This window comes from Varanus komodoensis, unplaced genomic scaffold, assembly GCF_004798865.1.
Source record: "Varanus komodoensis strain SLA01 unplaced genomic scaffold, ASM479886v1 scaffold52, whole genome shotgun sequence".
Lineage (NCBI taxonomy): Eukaryota > Metazoa > Chordata > Lepidosauria > Squamata > Varanidae > Varanus > Varanus komodoensis.
In genome coordinates this window covers 5,747,495-5,771,025 of record NW_025336114.1, presented here as the reverse complement: position 1 = coordinate 5,771,025, position 23,531 = coordinate 5,747,495, and the positions used below count along the sequence as shown (strand labels likewise).

The 23,531-nt window shown below is 40.5% G+C and overlaps 1 protein-coding gene across 9 annotated transcripts in view; it reads right to left on the bottom strand.

Annotated features, from left to right (window-relative positions):
* The window catches only part of NAV1 (neuron navigator 1), a 285,492-nt gene that overhangs the window by 103,510 nt on the left and 158,451 nt on the right, over window positions 1–23,531 (bottom strand). For all 9 annotated transcript variants that reach the window (XM_044447469.1, XM_044447471.1, XM_044447473.1 and 6 more), the window contains exon 4: window positions 2,490–2,592. In XM_044447469.1, the coding sequence (XP_044303404.1) occupies window positions 2,490–2,592 (103 nt within the window). The remainder of the gene's footprint in view (window positions 1–2,489; window positions 2,593–23,531) is intronic.

Here is a 23,531-nt window from a genome sequence, read left to right as displayed (position 1 = left end):
ACAGTATCACCTGGCTATGTAATTTTCTTTCTATGAAGTTTTGGATTGCCTCTTGTCCCTGTCCTCCTTCTTTTTGACACTTCTGTGAGTCACCAGCAATCTAGGGATGGGAGTTATTGGCTCTCTGTCCCTTTTGCCATGGCTTTTTGAGGTGGTTATTGCCACAGCACAATTTTCCCCTTCATCTACTGCCCAGCTTCTAAATTTGCACAAATATTCCCAACAGTTCAAAACAACACTTAGGAAGTGGCTGCATGGGATAGAGTAAGCATGGTTACTGCTGATGCAGGTGCAACATTTGGGGTGCCCCATTCAGTTAGTCTCACACCAAAAATGCCCCCATTTGAGTACTCCTGAAGTACTGAAAAGATAGTTTTTAAAGGCAGTGAACAAAGTGCCAAAAAGAGGATAGCAAGTGGAACAGGATGGAGGCTAAGGCAAGAAGCCCACCTGGTTGCGCCACAAAGGTGCCAAAGAAGCATGCTGAAGCCAGTGGAAGGACTGGGGGTATCAGGGGCAATAAGAAGCCATGAAGTGCCACTGATTTTCAGTGAACAACCAACACACAATGATTTATTCAGAGTGTCTTACCATGATGTGTGAACCCAAATAGTCAGTGCAATGGAAGAAAGAGAACTGGAAAGTAATTGAACTGTGTAATTTACAAAGGATGCTTCCAGGAACAGGGTACCTAGTGTTACCCTTCAAAAGGAACTGTGCAGCTATTCCATCTTTTTCTTCTTCCTCCAATAAGAAGAAAAGATAGAAGAAGTAATTGGAAAACATGGACTGGCTGTAAATGGAAGATGATGTCATCTGTGTCCCCTCTAAAACTCCATGAAGAGGCAGAGTGCTGGCAAAATGCAAACCTCATCTAGAAACACTCACAGACAAAGATTAGAAGTCAGATTTTGGGCTTGCAAGCTGGTGGCACATAGGTTGTTTTTTCCCCCAGAGTGAAAAAAGGACCAAGTGCAATTCAAAATCTTCCCTCTACTGAGGAAAAAGTCCTGAAAGGGAGTAATTAGGTAGCTTGAGGCAAAAACACTGTAACTGGGCTGCTGGGATTAGTGTAGCTGGTACCAGGCTTCTGAACAGAACTGTAGGAGGGCATTCTTCAGAAGCACAGCCTTTTTAACACATGACAAGCCGTGCTAGATCAGAACGAAGGGTTATTTAGTCCAGCATTCCACTCCCACAGTAGCCAACCAGATATCTGTAGAAATCCTACAAACTCCACACAGGCACAACAGCACCTTTCTGATCATGTCCTGCAGAAATTGATACTGAGACATGCAATGTCTCTGATACTGGAGGTGATATGCAGCCATCAGAACTATTAGCCATCGATAGCCTCTTTCTCATGAAATTGTCTAGTTCTAAGTTGGCAGCCAACTTTACAACTTGTGTTAGTGAATTCAATAGTTCAAGTATGTGCTGCATAAAGAAATTCTTGCTTTTATTTGTTCTGTATCTCCCACCATTCAGGATCATGGGGGGAGGTTCTACTATTACAAGAGAGGATCAGTACTTCATTACCCAATACTGAATCAGATGGACCAATGAACTAATTAATTATAAGGCAACTTCTCTTCCTATGAATAGCAGAAGAACTCACAAGGCTTTGTTCAGGCTCTGACACACTGATATGGGGGTAGGGCACCAATGTGAGGCTTCCACTAAAAACTAGACCTGAGTTCAAGTTCCCCTTTTCCTTTGCCCCTCTGCAGGTCTTCCTGCAGATGTTCATGAATTAATATAACCTCTGGTTTAAGTTGTCCATATGATTGGCCATCATTACATTTTGTGGTGGCAAATCCCATAGTTTAACCATGCACTTTCTGAAGATGTAATTTCCTTTTACCTGTCCCAAAACTTGCAGTTTCATTGGATGAATTGATAGTCTAGTATGATAAAAGTATTTCTCTCTATCCATTTTCTCAACAACATGCATACTTTCATAGACCTCTAAGATATCCCTTGAACTAATTTTTTCCTATGCTTTTCCACTTCCATGCTGGAGTATGACTTATTAACATTTTGCGTGAGTCAAATGACACATTATATACTTTGGTTAAAATGGCACCTTGGAGAAGTATGCCTTGGCTGCCACAATGAGCAAGCATCCTATAGGCACATCAAAGGATGTGCACAGGACAGAACCAACCAGCCAACCAAAACTATTTAAAACAACCACAAAACAACAACTATTTAAAACAACCACAAATTTTGTAGGAGTGATATTCTTGCAATGCCAAATCAGCTACAATGTGTCAAAAACAAGGCTTTTTCAAAACTTTTGTCCCATCAAAATAGACCAATTTAAACTTGCTACTGGATAAGTTCCACTGGTTTTTCTGTTCTTTGATGTCAGGAGGGAACAGGAAAAAAATGGTCAGAATGGGATGTGGCCAGAAAAATTGTATGATGTACACCCAGATGAACCCCTGTGGCCAAGAGTAGGAGGAGCCCAGGAGCAAAAGTCTTACCTGTGAGTTACCTGAGACCCCCGCAAACTGGACATGGTCTCCTCCAGGTTTTGCCGTAGGTCAAGCACATTCTGCACAGTCCTCTTTCTCTGGGATTCAGGATCTGTTGGAAGAAAAAGGTATTGGTTCCTCAGTGAATTGTGGAAAGGATAATACATAAGTAAAAGATACAGTTTCAATGAGTCCACATATGGCTCTCATCCATCTACTTGTCTGTTAATTGGCAGCACGGCATCTATACTCTTACCGCACTTTGCACGAATGCACCGTTCATCCGTGCCACTTGCATGTGCTTCTCTTTCTGTCTGAGTTGACAGCATGTATGTGCACAGCCTCTGAATAATCCAATTTGGCAGTGATGGGAAAGTAAGTTATATAAAGGACCAAACACTTGGAGAAAAATAATGGCACCAGGGTCCTAAGCCCATCTGCTTTTAAAATTGGATCTTGAATGAACAGTGATAAGACATAGCATATGGGGAAAAGCTCACCATTAATACTTCAGTTCCTTTTTCCTGAGCAAGGTCCTTTCTGTGCCATTTGTCTTTCAGCAATTTCTTCACCTACTCTATTTCCTCACAGGTCTTTATGTCCTTTCCACATCACTTTCCTCATTATATTTCTCTAAGGTTCCTGAACTGTGAGGAATTGTGGAAGACCAAATACTACTTTTCCGTTCCTCTTGCAAGACAGAAATTGTCCCCATTGGATGAGTCAGAGTGCTAAGCACTTTCGAGTGGAACAGATATTCTTGAAGAGCCCTTAGTTTTAATGCAAAGACCATAATATATTACTAATTTTCCTTTGTAATTATTTTTTTATTCTCCAGTCTAATATGCTATCCACAGTCAAAAGAGAAACTTCTTGCTTGCCAAGTGCTACATGCTACATGTATATCTTGTACTCACACATATGCATGCATGCACACACATGCACACGCACAAGCACGCACGCACACACCACACATATCTTTTCAGTGACTCTTCCAGGATTGTTTACAAAAACAGTCCTTCTGCCTCATAGCTCTCATCTAGACCAGCTATAACTATGCAAGTTGCAGTCCAACACATCTGGAAGGTCTAGGTTGGGACAGACAACCAAACCAAGCATTCATGAATGTGAATGTCGTTGCCTCCCACAGCATCCCACTCCTGTAAATTAACAAATGTGACATGAAGGAAACTGTTTGCCAATCTGTTTGCCAGATCTCATAGGAGTAAAGATGCATGCCTGCATTGGCCTCCTGCTGAGCTGTCATAAGCAGACCTTATAGTGAACTCAGAACACTCTGCCTCAAAGGCTTAGTAGTAACTAATAGCACTGAATCAATACTCACAGTCAGTGGCAGCAACTGTAGCTTGCTATCTGCTAAAGTAGTGGTTATTGAACTGTGTTGCAGGGATCCCTGGGGCGAATATTAATAGGGGCCCTTAAATAAGAAGTGTTGGTCACCCAAAATTAATTCTGGTGCCACTGAATGCCTGTTAGGGTAGGTTGTAGAGTAGCTTGAAGCATAGAAATATTATTTGAAATAGGTTTGATTATTAGTTCTGGGAAATTTTCATCTCATGTTTTGCGATGCTTGAGCCATGGGTAGTGCACAGATAGACAACTGACATTACAGCATTTGCCTCATCCTATTTTCATCTGGCACATGACAACACATCTGGCAATCAAATCTGATTTACGAATCTCAGCCTGCAGATTCCTGCTTGCGATCTACCTGGCAGGAGTGGAATCATATGCCACACTTGAAAGTCATTTTCCGCATAGCCATAAGATCTGTGCTGGTAACGCTGAAGGAAAAATTCAGTGGGGAAGGGAGGAAACCTCTAAAACCCCCAAACAAAACAGCCATAATGGAAACTCCGGGAAAGCAGCCAGTTGATTGAAGTTGGAAGGAATGACAGCAGCTGATACACTCAACAGCAGGTATGCTCATTCCCTGGGATATGAGCTGCTGCAGCTCCTCTCAGGAATTCCAGCCTGACCTCACAGGCAGGCCTCTGAAGTCAGCTGCTCAGGCTGAAGATGGCTTGCATTGCCAAGGGAAGCTGAGGAGAGCTGCACAATCATACAGCTAATGCAGGCATGCAGGAGTAATCGCTCTCTGCATGATGAGTGAGCAATTTCCTGCTACTGTTTAATTACGTATCAACATGTAACTTGTCGACATTCCTATCTAAAGAGTCAGGTAATATAAATATGAAGGACAAGGCTTAACCAAAGAATCGAGAAACTCCAAATGGGAAAGCTAAGGGTTAATGGTTGGTTGGTGGAGGGAAGCAAGGCCAGCGTGCTCTGATGCAAAGCTATTGCAGCCCTAGAGTAGCAAAAGTTGCTGGGGGCCAAGTGCATATTCTGCCCCCACTCCCTGCCTCTGGAACCTTCTATTTCACCCCCAGAAAGGTCATCCCACTACTCTTGAAATAAGTACACCTTCAGCTTTGCACCTACCAACACCCTGCATGTGCCAAGATGTAGTCACTCAAGTTTGTGATACTTCCAATTGCTTTATTCCAACTTACAAAGACAGTGGTCCCTTCCTGATTGCACAGTCCAACTGGACTGAAAGTAAATTCTATAATAATATATGTGTGTGTGCACACACAGAGATGCATATACAGTTCTTCCTGATGAGCCTGGAAGCAGCCTCTGTCAGAGCACCGAGGTTCAAAAGGAAAGGAACTCTTTTTCCCAGAGTTTCCATTATGGTTCCTGCTTTGTTTGGGGTTTTTTAAAGTTTTCCCCCTTCCCCATCACCTCTTTTCCTTCAGAACTGCCACCCCAGGTGCTCTGGCTTTGCTGAAAACAGCAAGGTCTCTCATGTCAAATCCTCACAGTCCAAGGGGTGAGAATACCCTTTGCATGCAGGAGATCGATGAATGGACCAGCATGAGGGTTGCTCAGGAAGATGAGTTAGATTAAGAAACATATTTAGGGTCTCTGTCACTAAGTCCCTTTGTGCCCCTCCAAGGAATTTGTCAAAATGTAGCTCCCTATATTACACAGTGGACAGTGGTTTTGAGCATGAATAGTAACGCGGTTCCAGTCCATAAGCCTAAAGATGCACTCAGTCTGGAAACAGAGCGTGACACTTTTGACCTACAGCTTCACAAGCAGGAGTGCTGCCCTGTCCTGTCCTCCCACCTAGACTGTGAAATACACAAGTAATATAGAAAAATGTTAGGTCAAGACAGTTTTAGAAAGTGTGTAAGTTGACTACAAGATTTTCTGGCAAGAAATATTGCTTGGAACCTTTCCTGAGCAGCTTCTCTTGCCCCTGCTTCCCATCCACACAGATTTTCTTTCCTTGAGCAAGAAAGCAATTGGTTTGAGCTGTACAATTCAGACACAGTTCCAGATGTTACAGCCTGCAGCAGCCAGAAAGGTGGCTTAAGTCACTTATTATACATACAGTAGCAGCAGGGTAGGAACCTGAGGTGAGAGTTCAAACCACACACAGAGTACATAGGGTACTCTAGGGCCAATAGGAGTGAAGTAGGCCCACTTCCAGTTTGGATCTGCATACTTAAAATAATAAACCCCAGGTGCATACAGAAATGCTGGACTAACCAAACATTCTATGTTCAGCAAATTATTGCAGTAAAAGCTGAAACAAAGAGTTTGCAAATGGGTAGTAAACTTGATCACCAACTGAAGAGGAGCTCCACATAAGCTCCACTTCTGAGTTTTCTAAGTACAAATCATCTCAAATTTGAGCTGATTTTCAAACTGAATTTGGGAAATGAGCAGAAGTGGGAGAAAATAGTTCGTGCATGGATTCAAGATTCATAACAATTTTACATCTCTAGCTTAGGCCAGACATCATCATATAAACTGAAGCACAGAGACAATTAAAACTATGGCCAGATTTTTAATGTCCAATGACCTACAGCAGCTGCACTAATTTCACATGCATCTGAGCTTGAATGTTTTACATACATCTGATATCCTAGATCTGTTTCACAGGAACTTCGCACTGTGGGGTACATATTATGCCACCAATTGATATGACAGACACCGAGAAACATGATACATTATATTCATGTATATTATATGATCATTGCATTAGTTCTTGAGTACTGGCTTACAAAACCAGTATTAAGCATGTCTTACCACTCCTTGTTTCCAAACAACAGCTACTCAGCAGAAACAAATATTATGACTGAAGTGTTACTTTACCAGCTTAAGCACATTTGAAAAGAGTGGCTTTAATCAGGATGTCTCAGACATAAAAACAAAGCTTTATTACAAATCATGTACAGTTATTTAAAATATTTACTGAATATTAAATTTTGTATCATCTTCTTCAATCATCTATGTGCAATACAGTGCTTGACTTACTAGAATTTTGGTGCCATGGCGCACATTGATCTGGTTCACAGAATGCTACAGCCCCTCAGCCATGCTGAATTGTTACAATGTGTGAACTCAGCACAGTTTCTGTAGGGTGGCTTATTTTTTATGAACAGGTCACCCTAAGAAACCATGGTTTGTTTTAGGGTTAATACTTATGGTGGCTTGCTGTGGTGTCTGAACCCAACCGGGCAACTTCATCATGGGTTGCTGGCAACCTATTGCAGCGCAACTGTGCTTCTCTAAAATATCTTTAAAAAAATCAACAAACATCCTCCTGGCTACCAAATCCGTGAAAAACAAGTAGCTGCACTGTTACAGCATGTAATAGTGGATGGAAGATCCTTTCATCCACTCTGGAACTAGTGAAGGAGGCAGAGGAACCACATGAGAAGTAATCCCTGCTATGAAAATTGTGGTGTTACAAGTATATTCCTCTTTTCTTTTTATCTGTCAGTTGTGCTTGTTAAAGCTAAAGCTATTGTCATGAACACTCACCCTCCAAAATTGTCACCCTCTCCACTATTACTCCTCCTCTGCTCCATAATGAACCTCCAAAAATGCCATTTATATGAAAGGCAACTGGCCAGGCAGGGAGCCAAAAGGGTTCTGACATCAGGTGGTAAGCTTGATATTATGTTGATCCAGTTTAATTTACCAAGGGCAAAACATTTCTAGCCCAGATACAATGGATCTCAATACATAAACATTTTAACATTTTAGATCCTACTTCTTGTATCCATCTGTTCAGCTGCTGTAGTTCAGTCCTGTGCAGGCATTTTCTTTAGTATACTGCGCAAGTTCATACCTTTTTCTATCATGTCAGATTCAGACCATAGTTCGAACTCAGGGGTCAAGTCTCCACTTAGCTATCAAGTTTAGCACCAAACTAGACATAACTTTCATTAATAATAGCTGTGGAAGGCTGCAGACCAAACATGACTGAAGCCCTGGGAAAGGCAGTGGGGTGTTAGCCATGTTAAAATAAGAACAATTCTCCAGGAAGGTTTGATTTTTTTTGTTTTTGTTTTTGTTTTTCTACAGGTTTGCTTCTGTTTTTGTCACTTTTGTCCTTTGAGTTTCTGCTGAACCTGACATTAGGAGAATTATAATTGTTCTCAGTTATAACTGTGTTTAATTCTGGTTTTATACAAACTTGCATATTGTTTAAATATAAGGGCACAGGTAGTACGATCCAATATCCACAAGGCAGCATCAGCAGCCATAAGATTTTTTGAATTCCCAGCAGTGGGGTCATAAAATTGCTCAAACTCATTGCTCAAGACCTGCAATGGATCCCCCCTCCCCACAACCAGCACAGAAAGAAACACACTGGGTGCTCCTCTGAGGTCACAACAGAAGTCTTGTCAGGGTTTTCCAGGGTGCAGGGAAGGAAGGAGACTGCTGCCATCAAGATACAATATCTTCTGAAGATGCCTCAACCTTCTTCTCTGCTGCTCCAGAGTACAGCATTTAAGACGGCCAAAATCAGCAATCTAAGTGCTATGCATAGAAAGAGAATCATAGGGGTGACCTTCATCTCCACACTGCTCGGACCCTCAAAAGCATCCCTGGAATCCTGTGAGCTGAGAGGCTTATGGGCATTCTCATAGGATTGCCCCCACAACTGATTCTTAAGAACAGCGACTAGGATCAATCAATCCATTCCTGGTAAATTATTTTGCCCACTAACTGGCAGCTCTAGCTACTTGAAAAAGCTGTACAATATAATGTTATGCGTGTTTATTTCAAAGCCCTATTTTGTCCAATGAAGTGTATGTCCAAATAAGTGTACATAGGTTTTCTTCTTTAGCCTTCAAGAAAGTAATTTGCTTCAGTAGCTTCATGTGTGTACCAAGATTCCAGCAGATATTTCTCTCTTTTGTTTAAGCAAATATAATTCTGTAGTGTGTGTAGTCCAAAATATTTTGGATGCTCTGTTTTAATTGCTATAGCAACCAGTTAATATCTAGGCTTATTGAGGAAATAATTTTAAAATATGAAACCTAATTCATAACAATTATCGCAGTTGGCCTTTTTCCTTGATGATTTAAACAACCTTGATTATAAGCCATTAATCCTATTATTGAATGCTGCCACCAAGTATCTGTAGAGCTTACATGCAATTTCTTTAGCCAAAATTGCACATTCCATAGAAAATTGTCTTTTTACAACCCTCTCTAAATATCCTTTGCCAATCCTTATGATGTTCCAATCAGTTCTGGTAATATAGATCCCTGCAGTATGCAGGCAGGGAAAGCACAAATGAAAGGTATGTTATCTATGTAATGAAAAGGTGGCACACAGTTTCAGCAGGTCCATATACAACACAGGAGGTTGTAGGTGGCCAAGAAAAGACATTGTTATCCATTTCCTCCTCCTTTTGTCAAAGTCAGCCCTACACATAGGAGAAATCGTTCAACATTCAAAAAAAGACGATAACCTTGGAGTGACTGCGTGCTAGTTGTCTAGCAGTGCAACAGCTGATGGGACATACCACAGTATCAGTCTTCAGGAGAATCCATGAGTCAAGACAACCTAAATATGGGCTTCTCTTTCATCTTCAGGGAACAGTTAATACCATTGGAGAAGATCAAGCAGTCTGCTTTCATGTTGTAAAAGGGGAACAGATCAGCCACAGGAAAGTGGAATTTGGTTTATCTAAAGCTTTTCTTGATAGTGCAAGTTTCAGATGCTTTTATTGTATCTTCCTCTTTTTCAAAACTAGCATGGTTGTACTTAAAATAAGTAGCTCAAAGGAAGGACCTCTAGAAGACAGGAATCTTGACTTACATGAAAATGTAACAAGGAAGGACAATATAGGCATCTATTTCTGAAAGGAAATTTGTACCCCATGGTGTTTAGAACACTATGCATTTACTTTTAAGATATACCATCTGTCTCCCTCACTACAATTTATTTATTTAATCACCTTAAAGTAGGTGGAAACATCTACATAAGAAAAATAGTTATATTCAAAGCCTGCAAAGGTCACTTGTGCAACCAATATATCCTCTGTCCTTCTCTGCCTTGCAGTTCCCTGTTGCCCCAGAAGGCCTCTCTGAAAGTTGCAGTGACTTACAGAAGAGCATAGGGTGTATGCATTCAATGTGAGATTGAATTGGGAGATGGAAACCACCCCATTTGGGTAAAGGATCTTGACATGGGCACAGCTGTGTTGCTGCAAGCTTCCTGTAGCCAGACTAGGGTGAATTTTCCCTCCCACCACAGCCCCTATAACACAGCCTACACTGTTCAAGTGAGAGAAGGAAGTAGAAAGATCAAGTATTGGACAAGTGGTTTACAGCCTATTGAAAGAAAGTGGATCCCATTTCTTCTTCCAGCTCAAAACCTTGCTTAATTATGAACACGGGATTGAAACCATGGGTACCTCTAGTATACAACAGAACACTTCTGTTTGCATTCCTTAACAACTGGTACACATATTATAATAGAGGTAATCTGCTTTGATTAGTAGCCATTAATAGCCTTATCTTCCATAAATTTGTTCAATCCTCTTTTAAAGCCATCCAAATTGGTACCTCTCACCACATGTTGTGACAACAAATTACATAGTTTAACTAGGTACCATATGGAGAAGAATGTCTTTTTATCTGTCTGGAATCTCCCACCAATCAGTTTAATGGGATTAATATCACTGGGTTCTAACATTATAAATGAAGGGTAAAAATGTCTCCCTATCCACATTTTCCACACCATGTGTACTTTTATTATTTATTGTATTTATTAAAACTTTTATATACTGTCCACAATTATCCAAATGGCTCTCAGAATGGTTTACAATAAAATGGTTTACACCTTTTCCAAGGCAGTGATATGCAGCTGCATCCTAGTGATCCCAGCAACTTTTTAATTGTTAATATAATACTCACAATCATATTTTACATCCATTTGTATAGAGAAAAATGAATGGAACATACCCGTAAATTAAAGAAGAAATGGTAAAAATTGGTACCAGTCTGAAACAAATCCAGATACACACAGAATTAAATCTGTGCTGGCATCTGGTGAGAATCTCATGACATCTTGAGCTTTGCAGGAAGTATAAAGATAGTACTGAATGACAGCTGAATGAAACATGAAGGCTTGCATGCATTGGCAAACAAAAACCTATTTTACCTCTTTGTCTGGAGTCAACATAATGTAAAGTAAATAAGGGGAACCACCTTTTCACTATGGAACTGGATTGGACTCACCATGTAAATTAGAATAATTAGACATTACCATTCTTTGAATTGATTTTTCACTGTAATCACAGAATCATAGTTGGAAGGCACTCAACTAGCTACTGGGAAAGGACAAAGGACAAGTACAAATGCTGTTGTTGTTAATAATGCAACTAGATCAAAACTGGAAGGAAGCCTAGGAAGGCTAGTGGAGAGGTGAGAGGAAAGTCTGATGCTGCACAACAGATACTAACATGGAACCTGGCAAGGCAAACTTGACCAGGGCAAATTGGAAACTATAAAGCAAGAAATGGAATGGTTAAACATCACTGCACTTCATGTGAATTAACTAAACTGAATGGTTATGGGACATTTTTAGTCAGACAAAGACAAAATATTTTAAACTGGAAACTACAAACTCAGAAAAAATGGAATAGTTCTGAGACAAGATGTGGCACAAATAGTAAGGAGCTATAAGGCAAAGTTCAGCTAAAACATATGGATCAGAATTCTCAGAAAACCTCTCAAAATAACCTTCATTCAAAGGTGAAATTGATAACACACCAAATCAAGACATGCTGATAATCACAGGTGGCTGGAATGAGAAATAGAAAACAACACAGAGTCAAATGTTGTGGAAGAATTTGGCCTGGGGTAAGAAATGAATTAGAGGAATGATTCATAAAATTGTATGAAGGCAACAATCTGATTATCACAAACACATTCTGCAAGCTTCCGATGAGACAACTAGCTTAGAATTATAGAATGGTAGAATTGGAAGGGGCCATGAAGGCCACTGGGTCCAGCCCCCTGCTGTTGCAGGACACCAAGTTAAACCATCCCACTCAGATGGCTGTCCAGGTTCTGTTTTAATGTCTCCAGTGTGGGAGCGCCCACCACCTCCCTAGGCAGCTGGTCCCACTGTCGTATTGCTCTGACAGTGAAGAAGCTTTTCCTGATGTCCAGCCTGAATCTGGGTTGCTGCAACTTGAATTGATTGTTCCATGTCCTACACTCTGATATCAGCAAGAAGAGATCCTGACCTTCCTCTTTGTGACAGCCTTTGAGGTATTTATAGAGGGATATCATGTCCCCCCTCAGTCTTCTTCTCTCAAGGCTGAACATGCCCAGTTCTCTCAGTCTCTCCTCATAAGGCAGTGTTTCCAAACCCTGGATCATTTTGGTTGCCCTTCTCTGGACCATTTCTAACTATATACATGAGTATCACCACATGGTCAATATGTAAATCAATACACTATGCGATTTAAATTAGTTGACAGAGAAACTGTATTCTCACTGGCAAAACAAAACCGTGACTGTGGTCATGACCATGAACTCTTAATATCAGAAATCACAGTAAAGCTGATCAAGAGCAGGAACAGAAGCATAGTGCAAAAAGACAAGTTAAATAACATTTGTGAGGAGTCTAAAGTTAAGTTAAACAACAGATTTGCATCACTGAACTCAAAGAATATTACTGTACATGGAATGAAAAATGCCTGAAGTTCAAGATGGACTCTGCAAAGGTGGTCCCAGGATAATTATACATTGGCTGCTGGAAACACCAAAGAATTTCAGAAGATTAATCTATGCTTTGTACAAAGTCTTTGACTGTGTGGATCATGAAAGGCTATGGACAGCCCTGAAAGACATGGGTGTGCATCCACACTTGATTGTTCTGATGCATCATTTGCAACATTGACAAGAAGCTAATGTTAGGTCAGAATTGGAGAATCAGAATGGTTTCCTATAGGCAAATACAACAGACCAGGGTGTATTTTATATCTTGATCTGTTCAATCTTTATACAGAACATATTATATGGAAAGCTGGATCAGAGGAAAGAGGCATAGGAGGAAAACTGGCAGAGACACATCAATAATTCAGATTATGCAGATGATTTCCACATTACTGGCAGAAAGCAGCAATGAATTGAAAAAATCCTAATGAACACGAAAGAACAAAGTGCAAAAGCAGGACTGTAACAGCATATTAAAACAAAAACAAAAATCATGACTACAGAAGAATTAAAGAGCTCAACTGTCAACAGTGAAGAAATTGAAACTGTGAAAGATTTTGCTTACCTTGGCTCAGACCTCAATCAAAAAGAGACTGTAGCCAAGAAATGTAAAGAAGACTGAAGTCTGGAAGGGCAGCAATGAAGGAACTGGAAAAGACCATCAAGTGTAAGGGCATTTCACTGGACATTAAGTCAAAAATCACTATATATGGGTATGAAAGCTGGACACTGAAGAAAGTTGACAAGAAGAAAATTGATGAATGGTGCTGGAGGAGAGCTTTGTAAATATTCTGAACTGACAGAAAGATGAACAGGTGGGTCCTGTTTTTGCACCATGTGAAGCCAGCATTTTCCCTGGAAGCAAAAAGGACAAAACTGAAGCTATCATATGTTGGGCACATCATGAGAAGGCAATGATGCCAGGGGGAAAAAGGAGGAGGAGGAGGACGACCAAATAGGAGTTGGACTGATTCCATAAGAAAATCACAGCCTTGAATTTAGAGGACCTGAGCAGGATATGACATTCGGAGGACCTGAGCATGGATATGACATTCTGGAGGGCTTTCATTCATGGGACTGTCATAAGTTGGAGATGACTTGATGACACATAACAAGACCACAAAGGATCATAGAAAAGCAGTTGTAGAAGGAGCCAGTAAGGTCATCAGGTCCAATATCCTGCTCAATGGAGGACTTCAAGTTAAAGAATTCCTCACAGATGGCTGTCCAGATGCAGTGTAATAAACTTTCTTTCCAGTGTAAGAAAACCCATAACAAGTCTAGGTTCCATTGCTCTAACAGTCAAAAAGTTTCTTCTGATGTTCAGCTGGAATCTGGCTTCCTATAACTTGAGCCCATTTTTTTATGCCATATGTTCTTGAATGATTGGGATTCTGGCCCTCTTCTCTCTTGTATATGCATGTTATGGTAAAATATGTTTTTATATTCACAGTGGTGCATTTTCAAAACTGAATCTGGCACCACAAAATTCAGAGAGAAGGACCAAAACAGAAAGACCTTACCTCAGGATGTGCAAATCAAGTCAGTTCATTTCTAAATGTTGATCAACTGAAATTCAAGGCCATCCATAATTTCTTATAATGTTGTCTCCATACATCTGCATCCTGCCATTTTGTTTTGTCAGTCGTGCTCTCATATTATTAACAAACATTTTGATCTATACAAATTATGCAAGTGAAGATTTTTCTGACAAGCATAAGTGCCAAGAACAAAAATCATCTTCTTAATTTATGTGTGCCAGGCAGTTGTTAAAGGCATGAGCCTGTAAGTAAATAAAAAAAAAAGTGGGGGGAGCCAAGCCATCCATCTTCCCATCAACACTTACTATCTTCTGGCTAGGAGAGCTCAGTGTATCTATTAAGTGCCTTGCTAAGTCTCCCTCTCTTGAAACTCTTAAGGAAACATGCCATCTTCCATCAGAAGGAAATCAACAACCCAACATTATTATGAATTGGCACCAAAAGAAAAGTACAGCAAGCCGCTTGACCTGCCCCAAGAATCATCACAAGATGGTAGGCTGGAGAAGCAAATGCCAAAGTGAAAGTCAGGAAAAATGAGGCTCTGCATTAAAAACCTGTTTAGGAATGGTTATTCTAAACTAGGAACTATGGTTTTCAGCAGAAATCTCATCCAGATATGGCATTAGAGCCCTTGCCAATAGCTGACACAGACTTGGATCTGAAGTATGGGGGATGCTATAGGCATCCTGTTTTCCCCTCTCAACCCATTTTTCCTCCCCATACCTTTTCCATTCAATACAAGTCTGCAGGTGTTAAGGGGCCTTTCGTTCCCAAGGAAGAAGCCCTGGATATTCAGGACTGTGTCTGCAGTGAGCCATAGACTAGAAGCTGTTCAGACCACATGGCTCAGTTTCTTGTGGACAGTGCCTGTCTGTGTATGGGCCTGCACAGAATGAACAGAGCACCCAAAACAGTAGCCCCCCTGCAGAGATTCCTGTGGGTAGTTGATACAAAACAGCTCACTGTTTGAGGAAATTAGAATGAAACAGGCTCTCTGTTGACTTGCTCCATGCAGGCTTATTAGGAGGGTGAGTGGGTGTATTTATCAGTGTTTGTGTGTATCTTTGTGAGCCTGTGTTTATATGCCTAGTAAAATTAGCCAAGATGCAGAAAAGACCTACTTAGATGACTCAAGGTCTGCAAAGGCTGCCTTATAGGGAAAGACTTCGTGTATGCAGTGACTTCCTTATCCATGTTTTATGGGAAAGCAGTCATGGTTTGTAAATGCACATTTCCAATGGCAGGCAGTTTTATGAATGATATATGATACTGAGAAGATAAACCACAAAACATTAAACCTAGAAGAAAGAGCCATATTTCTAAGAGAAGAGCTGATCCTTGGTGTCATCCCCTCCGAAAAGTGATCATTTCCATGGTATTGCCTACACTTTCTATTCACAAATGTTGTTTTCTGTGAGACATGCTTCAGCCTTTCAAAATTTGTTAAAGCTGACTGTTAAAGCTAATCTGACTATCAAATAATTGTGTGTGTGTATGTGTACACTGCCTGTGCACAAATACATGCACACATGCAACAGCAGAGGAACATGTCTATCACCATTTCTAGCACTGTGAGTGCAGCAAGAACAGCTAGTGGTTGCATGTTTCTAGTTTCTCAGAATACAATGCTAGATGCAAAGCCATTTCAAAATCCCAGATTCATTATGGTATTTCAAGTCTGTCAAGGCAAATTTACAAGGACCAATACATAGCTCACAAAGTGACAAGTGAACAGGAAATTAGCACTTGAATTATATTGCAAACAGGGGTAGATATGTACAACACCAAAACTTAACCCCATCTATTCACATTCATGAAGTGGTGGGAGGAATATTTTGATTACAACTGAGGTACACCCTTGTCAGGTTTCCAAAAATATGTTTTAATAATAAGCTGGTCATTAAGATCAACAACTCTACTGAATTTCAGTTATTTGCTACTCATGTTAAAGACCAGCCACTAAGGATTCAAATGAATTTTGATCTATATTTTGGAGTGGGCTTCATACTAAACTGTACAGAATCTAATCCAAATTATACTGCTCTTGCCTCTCAGACTATTCCCACAGAAAGTTGTATGGTAATGATCCATCAGAACATGGGTAATCACTCCAAATGTGCTGGCCTACAATTCCCATCAAACTTCACCACTGGTTGTGCTGGCTGATCCTTAGGTAAATGCTTAGGACTGTGACATAAGATAGCTTTTGTTCAGCACTTTGAGACCACAGTTTCACTAAGTTCTACATTTCATTTTGTTCAGCTTTATTTTCAGAAGCTCAAGTTTGAAGCTATTGGCCTGAGTCAGTCTTTAGCCTCAGTGAAACTTTCTCATAAGGGCTTCCAGGTTATTGGTGTGAGTTTTCAGGTTAGCTCTCAGGTTAATACATTGCACATGAATGTACACACATGCATGCACAAACATGTACCCACAATTAACTCCCTGTAGTGCATAACTGGTTCTAGTTATACCAGGAAAAAAAGTCAATGATCACTGGTGTGGCGCATAGTTAAGCAAGCATCCACTAAGCCATTTCTGATGATTAAGCACAGGCGAACTCTTTATGTTTTACACATGTCAAAGAGAGATAATGGTGTCTGCTATAAGACACAACTGGATTTGTATGACAATCTCTGCTTTCCTTTTTCATGTTTCCTAAAACAATATAAACTATCCCAACAAGCTGCTGGAATGTGAGGGATCCATTTCCAGATCAGGAATGAAATGCTCTGGAAAAATGCAGGAGAGTGGAGTAGCAGATGGCTGTCAGATTAAACAAAGAGGTGCATCAGAGATCAGGGCTGGAATTTCAGAGAACTGAGCAGCCTCGCAGTTTGTTATACATTTGCGCTGCATTTATCTGTGTTGTTTCTGACTCACAGAAAAAGCATTTATATGAAGAATGGTGGAGAGGCCCTTGGAAGCAGTTCTTGGGAATACTGGGCGGGTGGTAAAGCAATTAAGAAAGGATGAGTTCAGAGCTGGGATTGCACTTTATACCACAATCTGCCAATTGCAGTCTTATCCAATGCTCACATTTCTGTACAGACACCCTGTCATCTGCAATATTCAACCACAAGATGGCACTAATAGGCCTTGGATGTCAACACTGGACTAAGTTGGAAATTGGCTTGAAATTCTCCTAGCAAAGCTCTGCTTGTGGGAGCAGAATATCCAGCATAGTCATCTCATCTTTCTTGCAGCCATCCACAGCCTTTGAAATCTTTTATTCATTAATAGACATGCACCTTCCCAGTGCTGGAGCGAGCTACATCGATGGGCAGTTAACAAAAATAAAATCCCCCTTTCTGTTACTAGGAATTCTGCACATTTCTTGCTCTTCCTAACAATATTTATCATATTGAAGCAAACAGACATGAAAGGACTCCCTTGGAAGAGCAGGAATGGGTCATTTATTATGACTGCACTTCAGCCCAAATACAGCCTCATCATTTTTTTTATTTATTACATTTATTTCCCGCCTTTTCTTCCCTCAAAGAATCCAAGGAAACTTACATGATCTTCTTCTCCATTTTATCCTCACAGTATGAGCTAGTCCAGGCTGAGTGTCAGGGACTAGAGGAAAGACACCCAGGGAGTTACATGGCTAAGTGGGGGCTTGAACTTGAGTCTCCCAAATCACACACATTCTGGAGCACCTCAGAATGCACAAATGAATGGCCAAGAAGCATTTCTGTATGTCAAATGACACAGAGAAAGCTAGGATAGGAACCTTTCCCCCTACAAGCCAGCTTTGTATATGCAAAGATATATTTTGTGAAGCAAAGCATTCAACACCACATGATGACCCACCAGCCTCTTGAAATGGCACTCAGCCAGGCAACTGCAACATATCATGTTCTGGTCAACTTTTGAATCAAGGCACTTTTCTTCCAGCTTAACCACGCCTCTAGTGCCGTGGTTCTCAAACTTTCCTTCACAGTGGACCGCCTTCAAATACCTTTTGTCGCCATGGACCACTGAGACTTAACTCAAGATTTAAGTCACTTGGGTGCATCAAATATTTATTTCAGTTTTCTCATGAAGGGCCTTCAAATTTGGAGAGAAGGGGAAATAAGTTAATCTGTTAATACACACATTCCTGTTATAATATCTCTACTGCAAATAATAGTATCGATACTCTTTTCACTCAAATGGCTCATTTTGATATTTTGACATGCTAATTCCAAATCTGATGTCAATTTTTACATTAAAATTAGATGAAAAGTTTTTACAATTCTTCCCACCACCTCTCTTCTCACTGTGTGCAGAAATACCAAATGCAGCGATTTTCCATCAGACAGCTACTCTCATAGTCAATTTATACGTCTGGTTGTTTTTAATTGAGGCAAGTTTATAAAACAAGCATGGAAAATTAAGGTTTTGTTCTATTTCTCATTCCCTCTTGCTTTCACTTGATCATTTGTTTGTTCATTTAGATTTAACTGCAGAAAGCCATAACATTTCCTCAAGCCTTTGCGGACCCCCTGTGACCACATCACAGTCCTCCAGGGGTCCATGGACCACAGGTTGAGAACCACCGCTCTAGTGAACTTGCCAAGCTTTCCCACTTTTCCCGGTTGCAGCAAATCTGCATTTTTGGTGCAATGTCCAGGTGGAAATGATCCAGTGGGTCATCGGGTGGCCGGCCCCTCAAACATCACCCAATCAGGAAAAAGAACAAAAGAGCACAGTGATTTTTACAATAGATAAGATAGATGTTAGCATAAATTTAGAAAGAATGAGTATAATTTAAAAGGAAATACAATATACCTCATCATAGTGGGGAGAAAACCCTGTGAGCCTGTTCAGTCTGGTTTTCCAAATCCTGCTGACGGACAACTAACAAGGCTCCCTCTTTTTATGGTTATCTTTAAACCCATCAGTCCTTCAAATAGACAGTGCCTCTAAATAGTGGACTTCCCTCAAAAGCCATTCAAACAGAGAACTGTCCTGTGTAAAGTAAGTCAATGCCCACCCAGTGAGAACTGATAATTCCATGCTTTGTTGAATCAAGACTAGAATCATGTTGCAATTTACATGCCATGAGCAAGTAAGGTGGTTCCAGCTCAGTCATTTTCAACTTCCATCAGCCCAGCACTCTGGACAAAAGTAAGGTTTTTTGCTCTGACTTGTAGACCAATCATCCCTGGCTCACGGAATTGATGGCGCTGTTGCCCCTCTGAACCAGTGCTTTCCAGCACCTTCATCATTTTGTGACACACACACTTGACCGCAGAATAAAGAAAAGTGTATCGAACCTCCATTTCTTGGAGTAATTTCCAGTAGAAATCAGAACTACTGACTGACTTTTATGGAAAAGGAGGTTTATTGCATAAACACATGAACACATCAACAAGCCACAAATGGCAGCACTTTTTAATGGTGTTTTACCTTTCTGGAACATCACTGCTCATATTTTATTTCAGCGAAAGATCCACCGTTTATTTAAAATTTCCATTAGGGACATGCTTAAGTGTTTCCTGCCAACCCCTTGCTTCACTACACAATTTCTCTCAGCAAGATGGAATGGGAAGGTTGCTACAGCAACAGTGGAAGGAACAGGAGTGTCACTAGCAGGAGAAAATCATGGGGCAGGTGCCACTTTTCCCAAGATGCCCACAATCAGGAGGATGCAGTCTCTTTATTGCACAGAAAAAAGCTTAGGGAAACTACTAAGGGAATCGTCAACATTAATCCCAAATTATATTGGGATCTAATAGCATTTTAACTTTCTGCTATGAAAAGAGAGAAAATAAAAAGTTCTTATACACTGGCAGTGTTGAAACTTAGGAACTCCAGGCTCCAACACTGCTTTTATCTAGGATGTCTCAATATATCCATTACAGACTCTTCCTGAGTAATTCCTGTGCAGATCAATATTTTACACTTGCAGCTGTACTCGACTTCTGAGCTCTTAGAAGAGAAGTTCACTCAGAGTGCCAATGAGTGCCAATGAGCTCTGCAACAGTGAGATATGAATGTGTGAAATGAACAACATTCCTGTGGTTCAGGTACAAGGCAGGTAATGGATACAGGGAAGCACCCCCTGGAGTGCTTAAAGAGAAAATGGTGACTATCATTCACCTTGATGAGAATGGGAATGCTCCCAGTAAGCAATCCTGAATTAAAAAGATTTAAGTTGCAAAAACAACTCCAAAGGCACTGAAACATTGGATAGAGAGGGAAAGGTAGCCCTGTCATTATACCATACAGGACTTGACTTTGGGTACCAAAGAATAATCAGTGTACTAAAAGATTAATAGTTTAATTAAACAATCTTAAGATTCTTTTAATTAAACAGTGTGAGTTGGTGAGAAACATACCTAAGAACATTAGGTTCTATTCAATGTTAGTCCTACCAAAACCCATTAACGTGAATAGAACTTAAGTTAGACAACTTTGGATATAATCCATAAACAAAGTCCTGCTGGATCAGACCCAAAGCATATCCAGTCTGGCATTCTCTTTCTCCCAGTGGCCAACCAGATTCCCCTTGGAAGCCTGCAAGCAGGACATGGGTGCAATAGCTGTCTCCCGGGGCCATTTGCTAGGACCCAGCCTCTGAACATCTTACCCCATCTTGTGTTAGAAATTCCATAGCTTAACTAAGTGCTACATGAGGTGCTACTTTGTCGGTCTTGCATCTCCTAACATCCTCATAGAATGCAGTCTCCTGAACCATTCTGCTCCTTTTACAACTTTACAGTATCCCCTTGGAGGAGCTATGAATTAGTAACTGGAGCTCCAAGCTAAGAAGTATAGTTTATTTTAGATTAAATAATCTGGATGAAAAGAATTTAGGGATGCTCCTTAATCTCTAGACTGCATAGCTCACTACTAATAACTACCAATCCCTAATCAAAAGGAATTTCCATCGAAGACTGAGCATCCCACAGCCCTGGAATAAGCACAGACTTCTGCTAAGATAGAACAGTGGATGTTCTATCTTAGCAGATAGAACAGTGGATACAGGAAAGGCAAGGTTTGTTTGACATATTAAAAGAATCTTTATGTTTAAAAGAGCAAAGGCTAGAATAGGAGGTAGCTGATGGTTTAAGCAGGAAAAGTGGTACACAGCAATGAGAAATAGATGGAGATTTTGTTTCCTGCATAGATTCTTTGTCATCACTATCCCCACAATCTTAGGGCAGCCATCAAGTAGGAGTTACCCACTGAATGCAGCCCAGCAGTTTAGTTGAATTAATTGCTGTCAGAAAGAACCCTGCGATAATCTTTTACAATATCAATCTGTCTTATCTCCCTATCTCTATCTCTGCACAGGGAGAGGGGTCAGAGGGTGGGGAGGACACTGATACATTCATGCCAATATTCATTTTCCAATCCCAAACAAGTGCAATTCAGCACAAAGATAAATGGGAGATTTCTAAGGGCAAGTGTTAAAAGAGATGGGCTACTCTTAACACTGGCTGAATGAGTGAGATGGCACTAATGGAATGAGCACTGTACAATACGCAGATATGAGCTGGATTTCACAACGGCAATAAAAGAGGCATATAACACAGTGCCAAAATTCTGAATAGCCATGGCTGTTAAGTTTTCGTCTTCTGGTCTATGTTATTCTTCTGTTTGGAAGTGAAAGTACCAGCCACAACCCCTTTGCAAATGCTAGTATTTATGTTCTGTTTCCTGCCACTTTCCCAGTTCCCCTTCCTAATGATGTTCACACCTTCAGTGTTTCTAACTCAAATAATTTTAAGAGCTCAGCCATTTCTCATACTTACAAATGGGTCTGAATTTTGCAATAAAAACTCAATGTTATAGAGCACTTACACTCCTATATGTATTTAAAATGTGGCAGCAATCCTAACCTGATTTCTGCTTCATTAGCTGTTTCTATCCATAGTAAAGGTTTGAACTCCACCTGCAATGACAGCCTGGAACAAGATTCCATGTGTTCATCCATTATCAGTGATAGGGGTTTGGCATAAAACAGCTTGGCAACTGCTGATAAACCAGATATAGTCCGGTAGTCATGATAACCACATAAATGTGGGTCAGCAACACAACTTATCTCTCTAGTTCTTTGTACCACTTGGGACATAGACACATAGTATACTACACATGGAAAGGGTCAATAAAGCCATCGGATCCAACGCTCTTCTCAATACAGACTCAAAGCATCACTAACAGATGACTTTCCAGCCACATCTTGAAGGCTTCTGGTATAGGAGAACCCATAACACCCATAGGTCATAGATTCATTATCATACTGGTCTAAAAGTCAGGAAGTTTTTGCTGATGTTTAGCTGGGAGTACTGTTACATTTTCCCTTAGTCTTCTCTTTTCAAGGCTAAACATGTCCAGTTCTTTTGGTCTCTGCTCACAAGGCCTTGTTTCAAATCCCCTGATCATCTTTGTTGGCTTCCTCTGAGCCTTTTCCAGTTTGCCTGCACCATACTCATACTGTGGTGCCAGTAACAATCTTGTAATGATACATTTGGTTTCTTTGTCCTAGGTGCAGACTTGGCATTTGTCCTGATTAAATGTCATTCCATTATTTTCTGCTAAACACTTCAACCTGTCAAGATAACTTTGAATTTTGCTTCTGTCTTCCAGGGTATTAGCTACCCTACCCAATTTTGTCCATCTGCAATTGTGATAAGCATTCCCTGAACCTCCTCATCCAAAGCATTAATAAAAATGTTAAAGAGCACCGGGTCCAGGACTGAACCCTGTGATATCCTACTTGTTACCTCCTCCCAGTTTAAGAAGGTGCCCTTGCATTCCAGCAGTCCAGTTCTGTAGCTAACCATGGCTTTACCTGACAGTTTTTCCACCTCACCCACTGTAAGCCAGTTTGCCAGTCAGGACATCATGGGGCACTTTGTCAAAAACTTTGCTTTATCAAAATATATGATGTCCACAGTACTCCCATAGTCCACAAGGGAAGTGACCTGATCAAAAAATGAGTTCAGATTAGTCTGGCAGGATTTTTACTTGACAAATCCATGTTGGCTTCTAGTAATCCCTACACTGTTTCCAAGATCTTTGCAGACCGACTGCTTTATAATCTGTTCCAGAATTTTCCCAGGGATTGATGTCAGACTAACTGGTTTGTAGTTCCCACGTTCTTCATTTTTTCCTTTTTGAAAATGAGGACAATGTTATGTGTTCTTCAGTCATCTGTCACCTCACCCATCCTCCATGATATGCATAATATAGAAAACCCCAGGAACAGCATGTATACCAAATGCCAGATAATTTGCCTTGCATATTCTACCATGCCTCTAAAGACATTTGGAAATGCTGCCCTTAATATTCTGAGACCATGTGCATGAATTGTGAAAAGAAGTCTTCATCCTGCATTCAGTAAGTCTAACATATAAAATGGGCAAGGATCATTTTAGACTATTTTGTAACACCGCTAACAGGCATTAGGACATCCTAAGCAAAACATCCAAATTTATTTAAGA